General features: G+C 39.8%; 3 protein-coding genes across 5 annotated transcripts; 1 reads left to right on the forward strand and 2 right to left on the reverse strand.

Moving 5' to 3' along the window:
- Positions 1-49: 49 nt before the first annotated feature.
- Positions 50-9,064, forward strand: Ugt303A1 (UDP-glycosyltransferase family 303 member A1). The gene is made up of 4 exons (XM_089463148.1): positions 50-315; positions 388-501; positions 6,593-7,134; positions 7,355-9,064. The coding sequence occupies exons 3-4, from the start codon at positions 6,888-6,890 to the stop codon at positions 8,674-8,676; spliced, it is 1,569 nt and encodes a 522-aa protein (XP_089319274.1). The 5' UTR covers positions 50-315; positions 388-501; positions 6,593-6,887; the 3' UTR covers positions 8,677-9,064.
- Positions 898-2,971, reverse strand: Ugt35A1 (UDP-glycosyltransferase family 35 member A1). Of its 3 annotated transcripts, XM_089463146.1 has the most exons (3): positions 2,830-2,971; positions 2,437-2,735; positions 898-2,380 (listed from the first exon to the last, which is right to left on the reverse strand). In XM_089463146.1, the coding sequence occupies exons 2-3, from the start codon at positions 2,681-2,683 to the stop codon at positions 1,047-1,049; spliced, it is 1,581 nt and encodes a 526-aa protein (XP_089319272.1). In that variant the 5' UTR covers positions 2,684-2,735; positions 2,830-2,971; the 3' UTR covers positions 898-1,046. The 3 variants fall into 3 exon arrangements, with proteins under 3 accessions (XP_089319272.1, XP_089319271.1, XP_089319273.1); XM_089463145.1 differs by having other exon boundaries at positions 2,437-2,971; XM_089463147.1 differs by lacking the exon at positions 2,830-2,971 and having other exon boundaries at positions 898-2,370; positions 2,437-2,572.
- Positions 3,287-5,685, reverse strand: Ugt304A1 (UDP-glycosyltransferase family 304 member A1). The gene is made up of 2 exons (XM_089463143.1): positions 5,349-5,685; positions 3,287-4,807 (listed from the first exon to the last, which is right to left on the reverse strand). The coding sequence occupies exons 1-2, from the start codon at positions 5,683-5,685 to the stop codon at positions 3,534-3,536; spliced, it is 1,611 nt and encodes a 536-aa protein (XP_089319269.1). The 3' UTR covers positions 3,287-3,533.
- Positions 9,065-22,838: the final 13,774 nt, after the last annotated feature.

A 22,838-nucleotide genomic window follows, 5' to 3' on the forward strand; every position in this document is an offset into this window, starting at 1 on the left:
CGAGTGCCAGCATTTCAATATTAGATTACTAAATTAGGCTCTGTCTCTGCTGATAGAGATGCTCGCATATGCGCTGCTCTGGCTAGACTCGACTGAATCTCGTTTGCGTGCGAAATGTGCCAGTCATGATCATCAGCAAAAATTTGTAAAGCTCATTGCGAAATGTCGGTATGCAAACAAAAGATAAAGGGAAAATAGCACGCTGTTCGCTTAGAATGTTTGTCATTGTGTAGTCAAACAAAAGTGCTCCCGGTTGGCATAGAGCTCTCGTAACTGAGAGCCTTACCTCGAACTTGAAACACTCGTATAGATAAGGTTTGTATACTCTGGGAGATATTAGTTGAAGATTTGTTTATAGCTCTCTAATCATTTTTATCTCATTTTCAGGCGTCTGTTGGCTCCACTTAGAATAGACGTGTTTAATGGCTGTGTCACACACAATGGAAGGGAAAATCTGGAAAATATTTGAGTATTTCTTTGACATCTTAAATTGGCTTTCTGGTAAGCATAATCGTATACTACGTTGTTATTTCATTTATTATAATTATTATAGTAATTAACTATTCATTTTATCATTACATAATATTAATTAAATATATATTATTATTCTCACTATTATTATTATTATTCTTATTATTTTTATTATTATTATTACCTGACTCAGCGCCATTATTATTATTATTATTATTATTATTATTATTGTTATTATTATTATTATTAATATTATTATTATTATTATTATTATTATTATTATTATTATTATTATTATTACTTTTCTTTCTTTTTTATCATTTTTTATTTATTTATTTTTATTTTGTTTTATTTATTTTTTTACAATTTAAAAATTAATCATAATTTATCAAATTAGTGGATTTACGAAATAAATTAAAATCAATATTAATTTTACTAATATCTTTTATAAGTACAATGTTGCATTATATTAACAAGAACATATTATTTCGTATGTGCTAACGTTAGTTCATTAGTTAACCGTAAAATTTTCCATTTCAAACTTTCTTCATAAATGTTGCTAATTGCAGCAGGCATTACTGACTTTTCTTTTCAAATTCTGTCTTCGTACCACGCTTACCAAAAATATTTCGTACAAATCTCAAGAGTTTGAAGAGGATTAACAACAACAGCAAAACAATAATAAACGCAACGCCACATAGCAAGCCCCAGGTGTCCAAGCCGTGAAGCTGAGCCATGTTCAGGTCGCGCGACGCTGATCGCAGGTGCGGTGCGCCGTTGTGGCGTAGTACATACTCTGTCCACCAGATGGCGCGCTCCAGCGGCGTGTCCTTCTGATCGGCGTACAGCTTTGACTTAAGCTGTGCCGCCTGCGCGTAGCTCTCGTTGCTGAGCAGCTCCAGAATCTCATCGTGCAGCTCAGCTGCCGTCATGGTCCACAAATTCAGAGATAATCCGAAGCCCGCCTGCTTGGCGCGCTGCACATTTAAGTGCTGGTCGTAGAAGACGGGCAGCCCCAGCACCGGCTTGCCGAAGTAGATGCTCTCGATGGTGCTCAGCAGGCCGCCGTGTGTGATGAAGAGCTTCACATTGGGATGCGCCAGGATGTCCGGCTGGGGGAACCATTTGCTAATGCGCACATTGGCAGGCTGATTCGTTAACTGTTCCCCCTCGAACTTCCACAGAACGCGCTGCTTGAGCTTGCCAAAGGCTTGCAGCAGCACTTCCCGTCTTTCCACAGGCAGATCGGCGCTCTTGATGTTCGAGCCCATTGAGAAATATATAACGCCATGCTCGGCCTCTGCCACAAACTTAGCCAGTTCGTCGGGCAGCGGCTGGGGCTCTCTCGAGTGCTGCAAGTGCAGGCCGCCCACCTCAATCATGTTGGGCAGATAGGGACGCGGATAGCTGAGCGTAAAGTGCTGACCCAGCAGCATCAGCGAGAAGCTGTCCAGCACCTGCTCCAGTGTCCGGCTGGCCTTGGGAAAGAATTTCGCATAGAGCCGCTCTTGGCTGGGCAAATGGACCAGGCGTTTGTGCACCCAGCTCAGGCTGGCGTCCCACACGTTCCACAGCCTCTGCTCGTAGCTCATGCGCTCGGTGCGCGAGGAGAGGAGCATGGGGTTAAAGGAGAGTGGCGATATGTTGCCCATCAGCTCATCGATGTGGCGATCTGTGCCGTACGAGGAGATGCCCATGGTCAGTGCCTTGAAGTGCTGCGCCAGACCGAACAGTGCCTCGGTCTGCACCGTCTCAAGCAATACCAGATCGAAAGTCTCGTCGCCTTGCAGCAGCTGCTGCACCTTGTCATCCTCCAGCACGCAGCTCGTCAGCATGTTCAGGAACTCCGTGGTCATGGTCAGCGTTATCCACTGGCTGGCCTGCTGATTGTAGTCCGCACTGCCAAAAGCTAGTCCCGATTATCTTATCTAGCGCATTTACATTGATAACGGATAATAATCTCACCTGCCATTATCTCGTGTATTTTAGTAGCGCCAATTACTCGAAAGTTCGGCGACATTTCCCGGCTGCCGAAAGTATTTATGACCGTAACATTGTGATCTCTTCTGGCCAGTTCCTTGAGGTACTGCTCCGCGAATATGTACTGCGATTTGCCGGGGAATGGAAAGACAGCCAATATCTTGGCGCCCTGCACGCCCCCAGCCAGCTGATGGAGCAGCCCCATAAGAATTCCCAAGCCAAGCAGCTGCATTTTCGGATTAGAAAAGAAAAGTGAACCGAATGGGCTGGCGGTTCGATCCCAACTGAAGATTAACAATCAAAAGTATTTTTAATTATCGCTTTTTGTGGAAATTGAAGGCCGTTAGTTGAATAATGCCAAAATTATTGAAGCGTAACTTAGCTGTATTCCCGTCTTATATATCTCTCTATTTTATTATTATTTTTATTTATTTTTAGCACAGCTAAAGTACACTATGTGGGCGCTGCTCGGTCATCGGCACGCGTCTGACAACAAATTCGTTTGTTTACTAATTTTCTGTTGTTATGTAAGAGGCGAGTTGTCGTTGCTCTCACGCTCAATCTCCATGTATCTCTCTCGCTCCCCCTGTTGTTTTTATCTCTCGCTCTCGCTCTCGCTCTCTTGCTATGTCGCTCAACTTAAGCTTTTTTGTCGTGATTTCAGTATACAACGTCGTTCGCTCTGTCCCACTATAGAGCGACTCTTTCCAGTTTCAATTAAGTTTTGACTCTCTCTGGGAATAGAATTCGTTGATGCCGCACAACGCACAAATTATTGACCAGGTGCCGCATGATTTGTGAACTGAATTATTATTGTTATGATTTATGTTTTCTTTGTATTGTATTCTTTATTTTATTATATTGCTAAAACTAGTTTTCGATAATACTTTACAATAGATAATACTTTATAATACGCTATATACTTTACACAAATAATCACTTACAAAGTCAACACCTATCCACACAAACAATTCCATTGATTAAAGAGCGTAATTGCCATTCGCTGATAAGATAATGGAATATGTGACCGATTCGGCGACTGTAGACAGCCATAGTTGCCTTCTATGGCTGCTTAGTTGTCGCTACTGCCTGTTTTTAATTATCTTGTGCAGCACATAGAGCAGGAGGCAAACGGGCAAGCAAATGCGGCCAACGATTAAGAAGAGATTGTCCAGGCAGTAGTAGTCCAGCACCTTGATGTCGGAGCTGGAAATGCGCATAAAGGGTGCGCCCTTGTGCCGCAGCACGTACTCCGTCCAGTAGACAGCCAGGTCCAGTGGATGCAGGGGCTGATCCCGTATGCGTTCCGAGAGCTGAATCGCATTTTGTTTGTATTGGGGCTGCTCCAGGATTTGTTTGATTGCTTTGACAAAGTCTTGCCTCGTCATGGTGTTGATGTCCAGCAGCTCGCCCACGCCCCTCTGGCGCAGGCACTCCATGTTGCGGAACTGGTCGAAGAACACGGGCAGACCCAGCACGGGCTTGCCGAAGTGGGCCGCCTCCAAGACGCTCAGCATGCCGCCGTGGTTGATCAGCAGGCGCACGTTGGGGTGCGCGAGGAGGGCTTGGAGTGGCAGCCACTTGCTGAAGTGGATACTGCTGTTCACCGCAGGATGGGAATCGTCCTCGAATTTCCAGATGACACGCTGAGGCAGCGCCTGGAAAGCTTGGGCTATCAGTGCCTGGGTCGCAGGCGATAAATGCCTGCTCTGTACCTCCAAGCCGAGGCACATGATAATCACTCCATGCTGCGCCCCTTCAATAAACTCGATTAGCTCCGGCGGCAGCCTTCCCACCTCCTTTGGCACATGCATGCCGCCCACCTCAACCAAGCTGGGCACATTCGAGCGCGCAGGGAAGAGGCTGAAGTGCTGATTCAGCAACACGATCGAGAAGCTCTGGCGTATCTCCATGAATCCCTGGCTGAGGTGGCCAAAGAAATGCTCGTGCACTGCTCGCATCGATGGCAGAAAGATAAGCTTGTGTATCAGCCACTCCTCCGCGATGAGGATCCAGTTGTTGATGCGGTCCAGCAGCGTCACGGCGCGCTTAAAGCTAAAGGTCAAAAGCGGCTCAAGGGAGGAGGAGGGAATGTAGCCCACCAAGGTGTCCACGTTCCAATCCGACCCACAGGTGGCCAGACCAACTAGACTGGCATTGAAATGTGTCGCCAGTCCGAAGAGGGCATCCGTGTATGAGGGCTCTATGAGCACCAGATCGTAGGTGGCATTGGAGCTGAGGAGCGCTTGCACCGCGGGCGTGGAGAGCACATTTAGATTTATCTTGATGAAGTACTTTTTGATAAAGTCGATCTCTACCCAACGGGACTTTACCGTAATTGATTCGGAACTGTAATCTGTTTTGAAAGGAGCATTTGAAGAATAAATTTTAATTAATTCAATAAATCCAATAAAAACTTTTGAGATCTTAACTAATTACATTTCATTTCAATTATATGAAAAATGTTCTTTAATAAATAATTTTGTATTGAATATTTAATTAACATAATTTAATTTCAATGATATGAAAGTTATCTCTAATAAAGAATTCCGAATTTTTAAATTAATTCAATTTAATTTCAATAATTTAATGAAAATATTATTTAAAAATAATATCTAAAAATATTTTTAAGGGTAAATTTTTAATTTGAAAAAAATTATCACTAGTAAAAAATTGTAGAAGTGAATTTTTTCAATTAATTTTAATAATTTAAATATTTATTTCTTATAAAAAATATCTTAAAAATTTGTTTAAAAGTGAGTATTAATAACAAATAATTTTTTTATTTTATTTTAATTTTTTGAAAAGTTCAAAATCCCTAAAAAATAATTTTAAAAGTGGATATTTATTGAATTTAATTCACGCTCCGTACATTAATAATTATATCTTTAACTCACCAAACGTTGTGTCATAGTGATCGCTGAAGCGTATGGAATGCAGCCGCTCGACTACTTCGCAGTTCTTAAAGTTGTGTATCATCGTCAGCTGATGACCCCGCTCCAGCAGCGCCAGCAGGTAGGGCGTCAGTAGCATGCACTGCGAGTGCATATCATAGGGGAACACGGCCAATATTCTGCCAGCCCAGGCCTGACACCCCGACAGCAGTAATGTCATGAGGGCGAGGCCCCCAATCCGCAGCTGCAGCAGCCGCATTGTGCAAGCCGCCCGTTCACAGTGTGGAATCCAACTGAAGTGGAGAGATGCTTGCCATTCTCCCCTCAACCAACTAGCCATAGCAGCGCACTGATAAGATTAGCCCTACTCTGCGTACCTCTGTCCACAATCGACACAGGCCTGTCGATAATTTCAATAATGCCCAGTACAAGCGCGCTCAGTGAAATGCACGGACGTGGAACCGGAGCAGGGCAGCTCATGTGGGCGACGCCTTGACGGTATTGAGTGTGTGCTTTCATCTGTCTGCTTTCACCTCGCTGCCTGCATTTCAGCCTTATTTTCGCGCTTTCTGTGTGTGACGTTATATAGAAGACTTGTCGACAAAGGCCTGAAGTAAAAATAATTGCAGCTGGCAATTCCTTCTCGCAAATTGAAGGAACTCGACTTCAGATTTAAATGTCCTTGAAGCAGTCGAGCTGGAGCTTGAATAGCTCTGTTCATCTTTGGGAACGATAAGCAACAAAAAGTTTACACATAGGTGTAAAGTCGGACTACATCTATATCAAGCCTTGGATTAGCTGTTACCTTCTGGAAGAGGCATACTGTGGTACGAATGCGCTGACTGTCTCCACCCTATGATTGTCGTAATCCAAATCTACCCTACCAAGGTTGCCCTAGGCAAGGTTGTCTAATGAACCGATGCCCAGAAGACTGGTTCTTCATCTCATATTATAATCTGCGTTTGTCTGTGTTTTCTTCTCCATACTTCGAACTATGCCTATTTATTATAACCAGAATGCTCAGCTACAAGTTGAGCACTAGCTCGCTTTTCCGCTCTTTGAGTTTTATTTTCATGTGCTATCAGTTGATAACGACACGCCAATTAAAATGTATTATTTCTCTAGATAGCACCTTGATAAGCACGCAAATGTGTATAGTTTTGCAAAATAATCTTTCGTAACTTCTAGTATTTTAGACTTTTTTTTATGAACTCTATTAAATAATCACCTTTTTTTTCCAATTACAGAAAAAATTTATACCAGAGGGGCTTCCAATATTTATTCTCAGTAAACAATCAAAACAAATCAGTTTGCAGAGTTTGCTTGTCCCGTTGCTGCCAATATCGAAATGCAACTGACACAGCTGAAACGGCATTCGCCTCACTCGGCGTCGGGATTCGGTATCAATGCCAATTTCAGTGATAAGATAAAAGTGTAACTACTCTCCCCAGCTGAATCCTCAGACGATCCAAGTCCGCCGATAGCTTGAATAGACCCCAGTACGAACGCGAGCATTGAAATGTTCGGTCGTGGTGCCGCACTATGATGGGGCACGTGAGTGGCGCTTTGCTAGTCATCGGTGTTTGTCTGCAGCAGGCCCTTGCTGCCAACATTTTAGCCATATTTTCATATTGCTCTGCGCCGTCATTCCTGCTCCTGACGCCCTACATGACGACGCTTGTCCAGAAAGGCCATCAAGTAACCATCATCTCAGCTGGAAAGAAATATTTCGCGGACATCGACGGCGCTCGTCATATACGGGTCAGTGCGCTGGATCACTTAATGGCAGGTGAGCAATAGATGGATGATACACCCACATGGTATAACAGTTTGATTTTATTTTTGTATTGAATTGAAATTTGATTACAACCTAAATTAGCATTAATGCAAACTTTACTTAAAATTATGCTTGAATAATCTAAAGAATTTTACAATTTTTAATAGAAATTTTTGGCTTATCTTTTTGCTTTTTTATATTACAATACATTAAAATATTTCTAAATTTGTAGATTTCAAAGAGTCAACCGTTGACATGAAGTTTCCCCTGACCAAGTGGGAAGAGGCCTCGTTCGTCGCAGCGTTCTTCTACAAGTCCTCGAACAGTGTGCTCAGTGACCCGGGTGTCCAGGCATTGCTCCAGAATGAGAGTGCCCAGTTCGACATGGTGATAGTCGAAGTAACCTTCACAGATGCTCTGTATGGGTTTGCCCACCACTTCAAGGCCCCGCTGGTGGGACTGTCGCTCTGTGGAACCTCTTGGAGCATTAACTACCTGGCTGGCAATAAAGCCATCAGTGTCTATGAGCCAATAGTGGCAAATGGCTATTCCAGTAGCTTCAGCATTCTCAATAAGATCAGGAACTGGATATACATTACTGAGGAGTGGCTGCTGGAGCAGATGGTGTACCTGCCCAAGCAGTTGGCCCTGTATAAGCGCTACTTTCATGAGAGTGCGGAGAGTCTACATAATATTCGACAAAACTTCGCCCTGGTGCTGATCAATCAGCACTTCAGCCTGGGACGGGCCCGCTCGAACGTTCCCAATGTCATCGAGGTGGCGGGAATGCACCTGGAACAGCCGTACGCTGAGCTCGATGGGGAGCTGCAGCAATTTGTGGATGGAGCCGAGCATGGATTCATCATCTTCTCGATGGGATTGGATATAGCTGAGTGCTGGCTGCCCCCCAGGCTGATCGAAATGATGCTGCAAAGCTTTGAGCAGCTGCAGCAGCGCGTCGTCTTCAAATTTGATCAGCCGTTGCCTAAGAAATCTGATCAAATATATGTGAGACAATTATTGCCGCAGCGCGCTCTGTTGGCCCATCCGAATGTGAAATTGTTTATCACCCACGCCGGAGTTTTGAGCATTATTGAGGGCGCCTATTACGGGGTGCCCATGCTGTGCGTGCCGCTGTATTACGACCAGTTCGCCAACTCCGAGCTAATGAAACAGTCCGGACTGGCTCAAGTAGTGGATTCGTCTACGATGACTGTTGGATCCATAACGAAGTCCATCAAGGAGCTTATCGAGAATCCGTTCTATTCAGCAAATGCGCAACAAACATCCAAGAGGCTGCGCGATCTGCCCATGACTCCGCTGGAGAACGCCGTCTGGTGGACTGAATATGTGTTGCGCCACAATGGTGCCCCACATATGCGCATTTGGAAGGAAGATATGTCCATTGTACAGTACTACAATCTAGGCTTCATATCGGTTCTAGTTCTCCGATCTGGACTTGCCATTCTGCTCATTCTCTGTGTGGGCTTTAAGCTGGTCAGTGTTCTGCTACGGCGTTCACGATTTCGTCTGACTGTTCCGATGCTCAACTGAGGACTACTTATCAAATACAAATAATAACAATGACAATAGAGCTGAGAGAAGTGAGAAAGAGAGAGAGACACTGCGAGAGATTGAGAAAGGAAACGATAGTGTGAGAGAGAGGAAAAGGTATTAAGTTAGAGCGAGTGGGGAGTGAGACAGAAGTAGAGAGAGAGAGTAAGTGTGAGAGTGAGTTAGAGAGAGAGAGAGAGATAGTGATAGAGTGAGAGAGAAAGAGAGAGATTGCAGAAGTTATAAAGGGAAAGCGTTGTTGCATTAATGTCAAAATAATCGATAAATTTCAACAAAAGATAAAACATATTTCTTTGAATATGAACAAAATTTAACACTTTTTATATAAACTATAAATAGAAAATATTTAATAGAGCATAAAACAAAATTTTATTTATTTTTTCACACAATTGTTTTAATTTGCAACAATTTAAATATATATATATATATATATATATATATATATATTTATTTATTTATATAGGAGTCTGTTAATATTATGTCAATTTGTTGCACTAATACGCTTGCTTTAGTAATATTGATAACATTATCACCACTTAAATAATAAAAGTTAAATGCCTAGAAAATACGGTACAAAAATCATTAAATAAGATAAAAGCAATTTTTAAGAAATTTTTAATACATTTTGCACACTAGAGTATAATGAATAGATTGCCTTAAATTGGCTCATTGAAGAGTGGCCAGGGAAAAGGGTCGAATATTCCAAGTGCACTTGGCAACTGCTTCGAATATTCTAATTAGAAAACTTTTTATCACAGAGCGGTCATTATCTATCTATCTATACCTTTGGCAGCCACCTCTCCAGGCGCCCTGTCACAGGTGTAACCGCGCTCATTACGCATTTTACATCAATCAGCACGTGCCCAGCATGTCTGAAACTCCTTCTTAACGATCTTTTTTATTTTATTTTATGTTTCCTTTCCTTTTTTATTTCTGCCAAAGGAAAAAAATTAAAATAAAAGGGAAAACTGGAGAAAACATTAAAATGCACAGTCAAAGCCGGGGAAAAAGTGCGCACAATTGCGCTCATAATTGCGGGGTAAAATACCCAGAAACGTGCCCGGCCACAAGGAGGGGTTGGACAAAGGTACGTATTTGGTCATTGAAGCGTTAGGCGACTGTCCCTGGCCAGCCAAAACGACGACGCGGCTAACAAGGAGACCAAATAGAGTAAAGGCTGCAGCACAACAAAAATATTAATTGGCCCCAGCTAGAGAAGAGCTGACTGAATAATACTTACAATTTAGTCGAATTTGTTCGTTTTGCTGACTTCTTCTTCTTCTCTGTAGTTTCCCAAACATGCTTTGAAGTTTTGCCGTAATTGAAAGAAATTGCTCATATTTGGAGCGAAAATTTAAGAGCAAAACAATTGGCTTTAATCCGAAAATAGGCAAGCGAACGTGAGGCCAAAGTTAAGCATGCAAATAAGTTGGCTGCGAGATCAACCCACGACAATGGCCGGAATTGTCCTCAACGTGTTGTCAATTTGATGTTTATTGCAGATTTTTATTTGATTTTATGTTGGACCATTTGAATTTATGTCCGGGCCATAAACTCGCGAGTGTCTAATCCAAAAAAATTCTTGTGAAATTGCCAAGTCCCTGTTGGCCGCTGTATCGAGCTAAGCCATTTTTATTGGCCATTTGGCAGGGCAGCGAAAAGTTTTTTGGTCAATGCTCAAGTGGGCGGCTTTCATTGGCGCTTAACTAACTGAAATTAAGTAAACTTTCTTTTGACTTTCATAAGCCTTTTAATAAGCCATAATCCCGCAGGCCTGATCCGGCTTGTGTGCGCTCGTCTACTCACAAAGAGCACACACACAGACACACACTCAGACACACACGCACACATGCACATCATAAAAACTAATTAACATTCTAAGGGGGAGAGGCCATGAAAAACGCATGCAATAAATATCATCAATGGTAGCAAAGGAACTTTATTAAAAGTACTTTTAATCAAATTCCAATGCGGCTGCTGCTCCAGCGGCTCCAGCTGCGTCTGATGCTGGCGCAGCTACAGCTTTTCACTGGGGATAACATTTGAGGCCTGATTAACTTTATAACTCGTATGAAAAGCATGTTGGCAGTTCCTTTGTAACTACTATTCTAGCAGCTGATATTTGCAACCATTCAATGCGCCCATTGGGCATGCTGACTGAGCGAAGAACTTTGCTAAATGTACCACAGAGAGAGGGAGAGGGAGAGAGAGAGAGTGAGAAAGAGAGAGAGAGAGGAAAAGTATATCGGCATACTGATGAATATTTACAACTATATACAATAAATAATTTAGATTTATAAAATAAAAAGCTCTATAATCACAAAAAAAGCTAAAAATCTTAAAAAAAAAACAAGTTATTAAATAAATATAGTTCATTTTTTCATAATAAATTTTTATATATAATTGCCTTAAACAATCATCTCTATTGCAAGTTTTTTAGACTTAATTCAATTATTCCTATCTACTACGAATAAGTAAATAAATAGATTATCTGTTAAATCTCAATCTTAGTTACAACTAGTTTTAAATACAATTATAGCAAATACTGTAAATAAATAATTAAATAATTATAACATCTACCATAAATAAATAATCTCTTTTAAAGACATTTTTATAGTTATATATATATATAAATACTCTATCCGTAAGAGTATTTTATCATCGGTCTCATGTTGGCCAATTGCCATATCTTGTTTGTTAGAAAAGTTGTGCTGCAGGCTTTTAATTAGCGTCTGCCGCCAAAGTCCCAGCGCGCATTACGCATACGAGCCGTTGGCTGACGCACCCACAGCGACTCCTGCCGCTGCTGCTGCTTTCGTTGTTGCTGCTGTTGCTGCTGCTGCCGTTGGGGGCGTTCGTCGCGTTGTCGGTGATGCCTCTGGGCGACTCGGGCACGATTTTAATTAATTAGACTTTTATGAGGCGTGCATGCAGCTAGGCGACGGGTTAAAGCCCAGTTATTGTTTTTGGCTTTATGCGCGACTTTGTCGTGGCCGCGTTTTCAGGCTTAGCACCAGTCGCACATACATATATGTACCACACACACACACACACAGGAGCTTTAATATAAAAATTTAGCATTATTTGTTGTTGTTGTTGCTGTCGTTGGAGTGACATTTGGGTGGACATGTCCAAAAAGCCCCCGTTCGCTGTGTGTGGTAATGAAAATTGTGGTCGCATTATGCTCAGCATTCGGCATAATTGCAAGCAGGCTATGCGTTTATGCTCAGAGATTACTTTTTGTGGCCGGCCGTTGACCAAAGGCAACACCAATCGCAACAACAACAACAACAACAACAGCAACAGCAGCAGCAGCGTCAACAATGGCCAGGCACTAAATGTAATGCCAGCGAGCGGAATACCCATAATAAAAGCCAGACGATGTCGCCTTTGCATGAAGAAATAAAAATAATACCCCACTTCTTTATGCGAGTGTGCGTGTGTGTATTTCTGTCGTTACTCTCCGCACTCTTTTTGTTGTCAGGCAAATTAATTTGCACTCCTTTCATGCCGTTTGTTCCTCTCTGCGTACTGCAAATTCGGAGTTGTTCACTTTTTAAGAAGTTGGTTACCCATGAGTAGGGGGGAGGGGGGCTTTGGTGGCTTTGTAAGCCACATTTACTGTGGTTGCTCCAGCAATTTGCCAGCTCTGTTCACTTAACTGCGGAATTGCGGTGAAATAGTTGCAGCACGGGATTCTGCACAGGAAATATATGCGAATCGCACCCATTCGGGGTGAATCATAGAAATCAAATCAAGATTGATTTAAGCTTTTAAACTTATTACATTTGAATGCTCAAAACTAATTAAGCATTATATTTATAACTGTATTTAACCTGACTAGCAAACCTTTATTATATTTAATTGCATGTATAAAACTGAGAGTGGAAGATAAACTTTAAATCGCATTTGCTTCAGGATGATGATGAAGGTGATTCAGAGCTCCAGCGCTTATTTTCTGCTAGGCTTATAAGCCATGAAAAGCAATTCGAGAATATTATACATAAAGTACACATGGAATGAAATGCAAATGCATAAAAACGCTTTTCGAATAATAATTAAAATGCACACAAGAATTATGCGGCGAAGAAATAAAGAACTTTGGTCAGCGTATAAAAAATAAAATAAAACAAGAAAACGAATAGAAATAAAAGAAATTATTGTTATGATTATTATTATGCATTATGCTGGCAGCAACAAAAGAAATGAAAGCCCGACCCAAGCTCCGGCTCAGAGCTATTGCATAGAGACAGAGTTATAAAAGCAACAACAACAACAACAATAACGTGGCAAAAGCGTAATCCGCTTGTTAAAAATGAACGAAAATAAAACGTGGCACAACAAGGAGTCGACAGGCGAGCCAGGGAATTGAGTTGAGGTAGGCGACAGACAGACAGAGAGAGAGAGAGAGAGAGAGAGAGAGCGAGCGACAGAGAGACATCGAGTGAGGGAGGGCGGAGCTGGACGGAGGCAAGTGCGGGTGCTGGCGCGCAAAACATAATCATCATAAACCGGAAATATCCCGACGGCGAAACATCCGCACATAAATTTCTTAAATAGTCTACAATTTTTCGTTGCCGTTCGGCATTTGCCGTTTGCTCATTGTTGTTACTTATTGTTGGTGTTGCTGTTGTTGTTGTTGTTCCTGCTGTTGCTGTATTGCTGGTAAATACATTTAAGTATCTGCCGCCCACCCACGGCGACCAAATACAAACACAAACGCAAACTTGTCCAACTGCAATAAACACACAAATTAACCCCTAATACCAACAGACCAACTGGGCCGGCCCCCCCTCCATCCGCCTGTCCGCCCACCCGTGCCAAAGTCCCCGTCTCTATGGAAGCCCCTTCCGCATCGAATGACAATGTGGAAGGACGAATGTCCTGCCTCAGCATTTATTGTGCCACAACAAAAACAAAAACAACAACAACAATACACAACATAAATAAAATATTACAATTTTAATTTGTCTCTAATCCCAAAGGGCACGGAGTTGAGGTCGTAGTTCATGGCCTTTGCGTCTTAGGGGCATTTTGTGGCTTGGCTTACTCCAATCCCTCTGCTGCACCCCTCACCCTGTCACGGCGTCCAGGCGACGTCCTTCATAAATTGTCCAAATATATACGAAACTTAACGCTTATAGCCAACATACAATATATAGCAGGCGAGCTAGGCATAAATCAAAAAAGATATAAACAATTTCCAAGTTCGCTGTCAGCGCACGACACTGGAGGTAAATAAGGTCCAGGTCGTGGCTTAAGCTTCTGATTGAAGGCCTGCTCAATCAGGCTGTATTGTGTGCGCCGCTCATATGTGGGTCACGCAGAAAAAAATTGAGAGAGAAAAGAAGCAGAGAGAATACTTGAGCAAGTCTTAAAGAAGTTAACAAGTTTCAGTTTGTTAACTATTCTGGACTACTTAGCCGAAGTATGCAAAATCTGAACGAAGAAACTTGCTAAATTTTGCAAATGTTCTCTCTTTGAGTGTAAAACTCAATTTACAAATAAATGTGAATAACATTTTGTTTAGCGACAGATTTTGAGACAAGCAGCAAAATATTAAAGCCGAATTTTGCTATAAATAAAATATTATGTTATGTTAAAGGTAAAGGTAAAATGATTACTGCATTGAAAATAAATTCAGTGAAGAGCAAAAGCTACTTTAAATGCGATAGCTTAAGTAAATACAAACAATTCTTAAGAAAATAATTACCCATGCAAATACTAAGTAAGGCATATCAATTTTAATTGAATATGTTTAAATTTATATTTGCTAGATTTCTCATTTGAAAATGTAATCTTAATAAAATAATGCTAATTAATTTTTAAATGGAATTTGCTGCATTCGTTGCATTCACTTTCTATGCCCATACAATAATACAATATTAGCATAGCTGTGCAACTGTATTTGTCTGTAATTTGGGTAGCTTTCAATAATTAATACATTTCTTATTATAATACATCTTTGCTCCTATGCAAATATATAATGTTGTGAGTCCATTCTTCTTCAACTGCAACTGGATTAAAGCCACCTGAATCACGTGCCGCCTGTTGCCCTTGCCCATTGCCCAGTTTCCATTCACGTTGTACACTGCGTATACGCAATCAAAGCAGACACTTAATGCACTATGCAAAAATAGATGGGAGGCAGCACTAAAAATCGCGATTTCGCTTAGCACCCACTCGACTCGACTCGATTCGATTCGACTCGACTCGACCGTCCGATTCAGCCTGCAGCTGGACTATCGCAATACCGAATGCCAGCAACAACAACGCATCAAGGCCAACAACAGCAGCAATATCTGCTTGGAAACTAAACGGCCTTTGGGCTCTGTTGCTGTTGCCGTTACTGTTGGTATTGCTATTGCGATTGCCTGGTCGCTATTGCTTTCACGTCGCTTTTATTATTTCACGCCATTTCAACAGCCGTGAGGCAGCAAGATTATTTATGCGCTCCTCACAGCAGACGATGCGACGGGCCAGTCCCAGGCACGCTTTAAAATGCCCCGGACAAGCTCCCTCATCCGTACCCGCACCCGCACCCGGATCCGGATTGTAGCGGGTCGCGAGTGTGGCCAACGCATTTTGTAGACGCGCGTGTTTGGACACAAGTTAGCGTATTGCCAGTATTCATGGCTGGTAGGGGAAATTGGTAGCTGCCACTTTATGTTGCCTACTTCGCGGGCGCTCTTACAATGAGCCAAGCGTGAGCCGAACCCAACCCCAGCCCCAGCCCCAGCCCCGGCCTCACCCACACCCGCTTGAGCTCACGTCGTCCCGCTTTGCAGCGCAGTTATTGTGATTTTTGGCAATGAATACGAAATACGAAGTGCTCCGCGCCGGTTTCGCTCTTTGGGCTGTTGCTGCTTTTGACAAATGGCTTCGATGATGTTTTTTATTGCACAGAGCTATCTCAGCTTGCTATATTGTATGTGTGTGTGTGTGTGTGTGAGTCCTTAACTTGTGACACTTGCACACATACACTCTGAGAAAACTTCAATATTGAGATTTAGATTGACAGCATGAGCTGCTCATTCATTTTGCATTTATCTAGCGAAAGTCTTTCATCATTCAAGAACTATGCTAATTTTTGTATATAATTGTATATAAATTATGTTGTATATGTATATATGTTTAGATATTAATTTATATACATTTTTAGAGTTATGGAATTAACTTTCATTATTGTTATTTTAAGAGCTAATTATACATACATATATTTATATACACACACAGACTTGAAATACTTCACACTAATTTTGCTCAGTGTACACATACGTTTACACACACACATACATACCTGTGTGTATGTGCTTTATATAGAATTCTTATATAGATATATGTGTAGGACGCGTTGCGCATACATAAATTGTTGGACTGTTCATCATTTGCGTCTTGTCTGACCAAATATTTGCACTTTGTTTTGCAGTCTGTTTGTCTGTCTGTTGCTTTGTCTTCATTTTTTTGTTTTTTTGTTCTGCTTTTCCATTTTGTGTTCTCTGTTTGTTTTTATTGTTGTCATGTTGCTTTGGCCCGTAATGGCAGCTCGTAAAAATGTTTCATTTATGCTAAATTCATTTTTGTGCCAGCGAAATCTGTTGCCGCGCCAAAGTAATAAAATGATTCCCTCTTTTCTTGCCTTTCTGTCATACATATTTATATGCATATATACATACATAGACATTTATATATTTATATATATCTACATTTTTGCTTCTCTTTTCTGTTTCTATTTTGGTCGCGAATTTCTTTTTATCTAGCTGTGAGTTTTTCACCCCTGTTTTGCGGCTTCCGCTCTCTTGGGCTCTGCCTATTTGTTAAGGCCATGTTACTGAGGCTGTGGCTTGGTGGCTATGGAGCCACCGACTGAATACGACTGAGTATACCAAATTTATTGGGCAACAAATTATATTTGCTTTGTTCGCAGTTAATGAGTCCGTTAATGTTATGTGTTTGCATTTTGAGTGTTCATAAAAGCAGACAGGATGAGGACCGGAAATGGCGATGGCAACGGCAACGGCAACGGCGACGGCGACGGCGACGGCAACGGCGACGGCGACGGCGACGACGATGGCGACTGCGATGGCGATGCTGTTCATGGCCAACTAGACAAGCGTAATAATAAGTTGAAGCTGGATGCTGTGATGGATGTGGATGGCTTACCTTTTGATGCCGCATAATTACTCAATAATGTGCTGCAAAATCGTAAAAGCAGCCAACTGTAAATGTAGAAGTACGGACTGCCACGGCGACTGCGACTTGCACTCCGGCAGGCAGTTAAATGATAATCAGGTGTCCTTTATGAGCGAGTGGGTTAAGTGCCGAAAGCTGCTTACAACGACTTAGCTAACAATCAAACGAGAACTGAGAGGAACAAAGCATAGTAGGGCCTTGGCGACTAGAAGGATAAGTGATAAAATATTCATTAACTAAGAGTGTATAAAGCTATTTTATATATATAAATAAAATACATATTCATATATATACAAATTGCAGCACAATATAATAAACATTCTATTTACATACATATAAATTTAATTAACAAAACTTAATTTATTTAAATGCTCATCTATTTTGTGAACTGTGCAAATGGAATTGAAAAATAATTAGAAAAGTAGACAGAGAGAGAGAGAGAGAGAGAGAGAGAGAGAGAGGATAATCTACCTCGAAATGTATGAAACAACTTTTAATAATAGAAAATTTAATGGAAATATTCCATTATTCCGTTTTGCACTTCAATTCTCTTCGCATTCGGATTAGTTCCGAAAATCTTAATGTAAAAAGTGTCATTTGGATGCATTAGCTTAACTAACTTTTAACGGTAATTAGCTAATGCTATTGAAAGCCAACCAAACTGAAATCCAAATTCAAATCCAACGCGAATGTCAAGCAAAATATTAATGGTGCGCTTTATGCATAGATTTTCAGATTTTACAATCTCAGCGCTGCTTTGGCCCCACCAACCTACCCACACGTCTGCCTCTGCCTCTGGCTCTGCCTCTGCCTTTTCCATAGTGAAGTGTGCAATTCGCACACAAATCACAAACCCAACAAGCTGTGCAGCAATTTGCACCTCCCCCGTAGCCAGGAGCCAAGCAATGGGGCTGGGTAATCTTCAGCGAAGCGTTGAATGGCACTGAGCGGGAGCGAGGCATTAAAACAGAGAGCCAGCAAGGAGCAGACACTGGAGCAGGAAGCAGAAGCTGCGGCTATAGTGGCAGCCGTCATTAAATGCGAGAATCCATTAAAAGCCGAAAATCAAACCAACTTTATTGAATATCAAATTAACATGTTCATAAAAATGCGCACATTAAATTAAAAGCCAGCAGCCGACCCAAGACTGGACATTGTCAATTTCATTGGCTGTGGCGCGAAGAGGAAATAATAAAAATTAACTATCTGGCCAAGGCGCACAGCCAGCGCACAAGTAGAGGCCAACGTTTATGCGAAAAGTTATATCGTGAAAAGTGTCTTCGGTTCGGGCAGCATTGATAACCGTGAAACGGCGATTGCAACATAAAACACAATCTCAAATAGAATATGAGACAATCAGGGCTGTTCTGAGGTTGACATTAATACATCATTATATTTGTATTATATTTTTTACCTCTATTACTTTTTCCATGAAATGGAAATTTAATTACTTAACTACTCTCTATAATTAATTTATATATTTTTTTAATAACATTATATTTTCTCTATATTTATTTAGAATTTTTTTACCTTTATGACTTTTCGCTTGAAATGGAAATTCAATTACTTAGCTACTCTCTATAATTATATTATATTTTCTCCATATTTATATTCCATTTTTTACCTCTATTACTTTTTCAATGAAATGGAAATTTAATTACTTAGCTACTCTCTATAATTATATTATATTTTTATATTTGTATTATATTCTCTCTATATTTATATTTTATTTTTTACCTCTATTACTTTTCGCCTGAGTTAAAAATTTAATTACCTAACTACTCTGCAATCAATATAAATTAGAGAAAATACAAAGAGTGAGCTCTGTGGCAATTGTTTTGGGTATTACACAATCAATCATTGCACATATTCAGCGCACGCATGAGTTGAGCCTTCACAGAATCCATTTAAAATGAATTGTTGTTTATTTAAAGACTTTGTCTTCAATAAGTGCTGGCCACGCATCTCATCAAATAATTTACGCATAAACCAGGCCAGGAACTGGGTGTGTCTGCCGCTGTAGACGTCTTTCCGTTGGCATTTTATTTACTTATTTCACGAAGGTGACAAGGACGCTAAGGATATTGCCACTTTTTCGCAGTTGCATGGCGACAAAGATCAACTTTCAACCGAATGATGTATGTGTGTGTGTGTGTTGGTGTTGATGTTGATGTTGTTGGTGTGTAATTAAGTGAGGCATAAATAAAATGCCTTTTTAGTATTCATCACAATTTATGCTAAGCTCTCAAAGCGTCAAGTCATATAGTCCTGGGCGTTGCGGCTGTTTCTTGTTACTGTTGCATAACTAAGTGCGACACTGAAACAACAACAACAACAAGAACAACATCAACAGTAGCAGAAGGAACAGCAGCTGGAACAGCATCAACAGCCTCAGTGAGGATTACAATAACACCAAGGACCTCTCGGTGTTGTGCCTAGCCATTCATTTGGCCGCTGCCTCGCAGCTCATCAAATATGCAATTAAATCAGTTTCCGTTTAATTAAACCGGAAGTGCGTTGGTTTGAGCGCACACGCTCACGCGGCCATATTGGCTACGCATTGGTGGTAGACAGGCATACACACACACACACACACATAGAGCACGTTACGCATTGTGGTTCGGTTTTAAGTGCTGCGTCGGGCGCAAAATTTTTACATTTTTATGAGCTACTTCACAGCTTTGCTTTTCTCGTTTTGCCTCTGTTATTTCTTTCGCTTTTTGCTTTCAATATTTTTGCATTTTATTGAATTGAAAATGGCACGATTTGTGATTGTTTCTGTATGTGGGTGTGTGTGTGTCTGTGTGTATTTATATTGGTTGGTTAATGGAAACGCAAATGACTCGGCGACAGATGAGTGGGCAAACAAATGCTGTCTAACAAACTGGCAATTAGGCAGCCAGGGCCATTACCATTAAGCCGGCAAGCAGCTGCTTTAAGCCAAGCTAATTAAACCACGTGAATTGAGCGCCCAAAGTAATGCCACACTCAAAAGAAGCAGCAGCAGCAGCAGCAGCATCAACAACTACTACAATGAAGCTGTCGTCGTCGTTGCTGCCGGTTGTCATGCTTATTTCTTAATTATTAATTAAGAATGAAAACAAGCAAAAGTAAGTTGCATACGCGCACTTTCGCTGCACAAAAGTCTAGAGAAATTTCCACAATTTCCTGAGACGCCTTTAGGCGTGCAACGAATTTATACCCTGCACTCTGTGGGGGAAATTACAAATGGCATAAAGCTGGTTCAGGGCATTTCACATGGCAGAGGTAAGGAAAATTGAGATGCTGTATATCAGCAGATAGCCATATCAGCAAATATAGTTTAAGCGAAAAAATTATTCCAATATATTAATATTTTACTTGGTGCTGTAGATAGAGATGAATCCCACTTTAAAGCCAATAATTTAAATATTGTTTTAATATCAAGTAAGAAATCATTAGAGAAGACTTAAAAGTTACATATAAAATAAGAAAAAAATATATATTTAAATATATAAAAAAAATGCAAATTAATAAAATAAAATATTAAATAAGAAAAAAATATTTAAATATACAAAAAAAAAAAAAAATAAAATAAATAAATAAATAAATAAATAAATAAGTACAAATACAAAAAAAAAAAAAAAACAAATATACAAAAAAAATTAAAATATGAAATAAGAAAAAAAGTATTTAAATATACATATATAAAAAATATAAATTAAATAAATATATAAAAATATATATAATAAATGAATCTTACAGAAATGAAGTTTTAAAGTACTTCAATTTATATTATAATTGGAAATCAAGTTTTCACTTGTCATTAAAGGCATGATAAATTTAACTATAGAAGACGCAAAAAAACGTTAGAGTTTTTATTCATTATCATAAAATAAGTATAACAATAATTATTATAATTAGAATAACAAAATTACTTCAATTTCCAGAAATAGAAAATTAATTAATGAATTAAATAAATTTACATCTACACTAAAATTAAAATAAACTATCAATACAATTAAGTTAAGTGATAAGTATAAGCTATAAGTATATAATCATTTTATAATATCTATAAACATTGACTTCATTGCCTTACATTAACAATAAGCAGAAGCTGTGTGATTCGCTGAGCTCCATGTTATCCTTTACAAGACTTCGTATTCAACAATTCGAAAGAGCATTTGAATATAGTTAATTTCCTAGTTTATTTCTTATTGTTAGCAATTGTATAACTTGTCTGCGTCGTCAAGGCATTTGGGTAATAACTGTGTCAGTCGCATACATATACATACATATACGTATATATCTATATGCCTACATGCACCTACAAAGGCGGGAGTGTGCACGTACACACACACACACACACACACATACACATACTTTGTAGATACCTAGCTATTATCCAGCGTCGTCAACGACAACCAACGACAACAATGAAGACGACGTAGATGATGAGGATGATGAAGTTGTTGATGATGTGGGCGACGCCTGAGAGTCGCATTGTTGCCATAAGTTAATTTGCGTCTCATATATGCATATGTGTCAGCGTATGTATGGGTGTATGTGTGTGTGTGTGTGTATGTGCGAGCGTGTGTGTGGTTTTTGAATTAAAACTTGAAAATTTAAATGCCCCAAGCGAAACATCTTCAACCGGCAAACAAGTACGCGTAACTTGTTGTCTCTAGATGTTATAATTAGCATTAAAGTAGCTTTAAACATTTTTACACACACACACACACACATATACAGACAAACACTTGCATTTACACACAATCGCACATCTGTTAGGTAATTGAATCAAATGCATATTTAATGGATTGCCATAACTATTAATATGCCACATGTCAATGCTAGAAATGACGCATGACACAATAATTGATTTTACGTATTTATCACACAAATTAAAGTTAATTGTCAACTAATATGCATTGGCATCTATCACTTTGAGGCCGCCGAAATTGCTTCACGCTCAGCTCTTGGCCATCATTTCTCGTGAACTCTGACCTCTGGCCAATTGGCCAAGCAATTATGCTGCACATGGATAACTGGCTATAATTAGAAACGCCAATTGTTGAATGAAGCGCTGCCATTATCAGCATGCATGCGCATGTCGGACATGCCACAGCCACTTCGCATCTGACACATGTTATAAGAAGTGCTACCCATGGCAATCGCTGCTATTATTACCAAATGACGTTGAACAACTTCAATCATGCGCCAATGGCCAGCAGGAAGTGAGCGATGCGGCGAGCATTCCCAATATGGATTCCAACCAGAAAACGTTTAATTTAGCTACAGTCAAGTGTTTAAGTTTTACAATTATTTAATTTAGTTGTATGATAATTCAATAATATGTTAATATTTATTATGATATTTATTTAATTTATTTCAATTTTATCGTCTTTTTTTTATTTTTATTTTTTTTTAATTTAATTGTAGGGCTATTCATTAATTTATTAATATTATAATATATAATATTTATTTAAATCAAGTCACTAAATTATAATATTTATTTATTAAAAATGTTATAAAATAGATATGTATTTATTTTATATTAATTTATAGTATTCAATTTTATATTTATTTAATTTACTTAAAATTGACCTAGAAATTTCTTTAACAGATGGAATTATTTTTATTCTCTAGGTGCCTACAGTGTTGCAGGTTTTCTTTGCTACTAAAGCAGATAATAATACTTCGCACTCATATTTTATTAAAGCAAACTTTTTACTGCAAATCCTCTTATTATATGTAAAACTATTTGTATCTCACAGTGTTACAGCCGGCAAGCAAAAAATCCGATAAAAGCCAACTTGCATTATCCAAAGACTTGGCCAACATAGCATGTCGATGTATTAAGCTTTTTAAACAAACTTAATTCAAATTAAATCTCATCAATTATGCACAATTGCGCAGCAGGTGGGCAAATGTTCCAGAGAACCGATTCAACAGCAATGTGGGAGCAA

This window comes from Drosophila arizonae, chromosome 2, assembly GCF_054131065.1.
Source record: "Drosophila arizonae isolate 15081-1271.41 chromosome 2, UAZ_ARI_1.0, whole genome shotgun sequence".
NCBI classification, from domain to species: Eukaryota; Metazoa; Arthropoda; class Insecta; order Diptera; family Drosophilidae; genus Drosophila; species Drosophila arizonae.

Coding starts and splice junctions, on each gene's coding strand:
- Ugt35A1 (XM_089463146.1), bottom strand. CDS start 2,683: ATGCAGCTGCTTGGCTTGGGAATTCTTATGGGGCTGCTCCATCAGCTG. Junction 2,381..2,436: donor AATACACGAGATAATGGCAG/GTGAGATTATTA, acceptor AATCGGGACTAG/CTTTTGGCAGTGCGGACTAC.
- Ugt304A1 (XM_089463143.1), bottom strand. CDS start 5,685: ATGGCTAGTTGGTTGAGGGGAGAATGGCAAGCATCTCTCCACTTCAGT. Junction 4,808..5,348: donor TCACTATGACACAACGTTTG/GTGAGTTAAAGA, acceptor CTTTCAAAACAG/ATTACAGTTCCGAATCAATT.
- Ugt303A1 (XM_089463148.1), top strand. CDS start 6,888: ATGATGGGGCACGTGAGTGGCGCTTTGCTAGTCATCGGTGTTTGTCTG. Junction 7,135..7,354: donor GCTGGATCACTTAATGGCAG/GTGAGCAATAGA, acceptor CTAAATTTGTAG/ATTTCAAAGAGTCAACCGTT.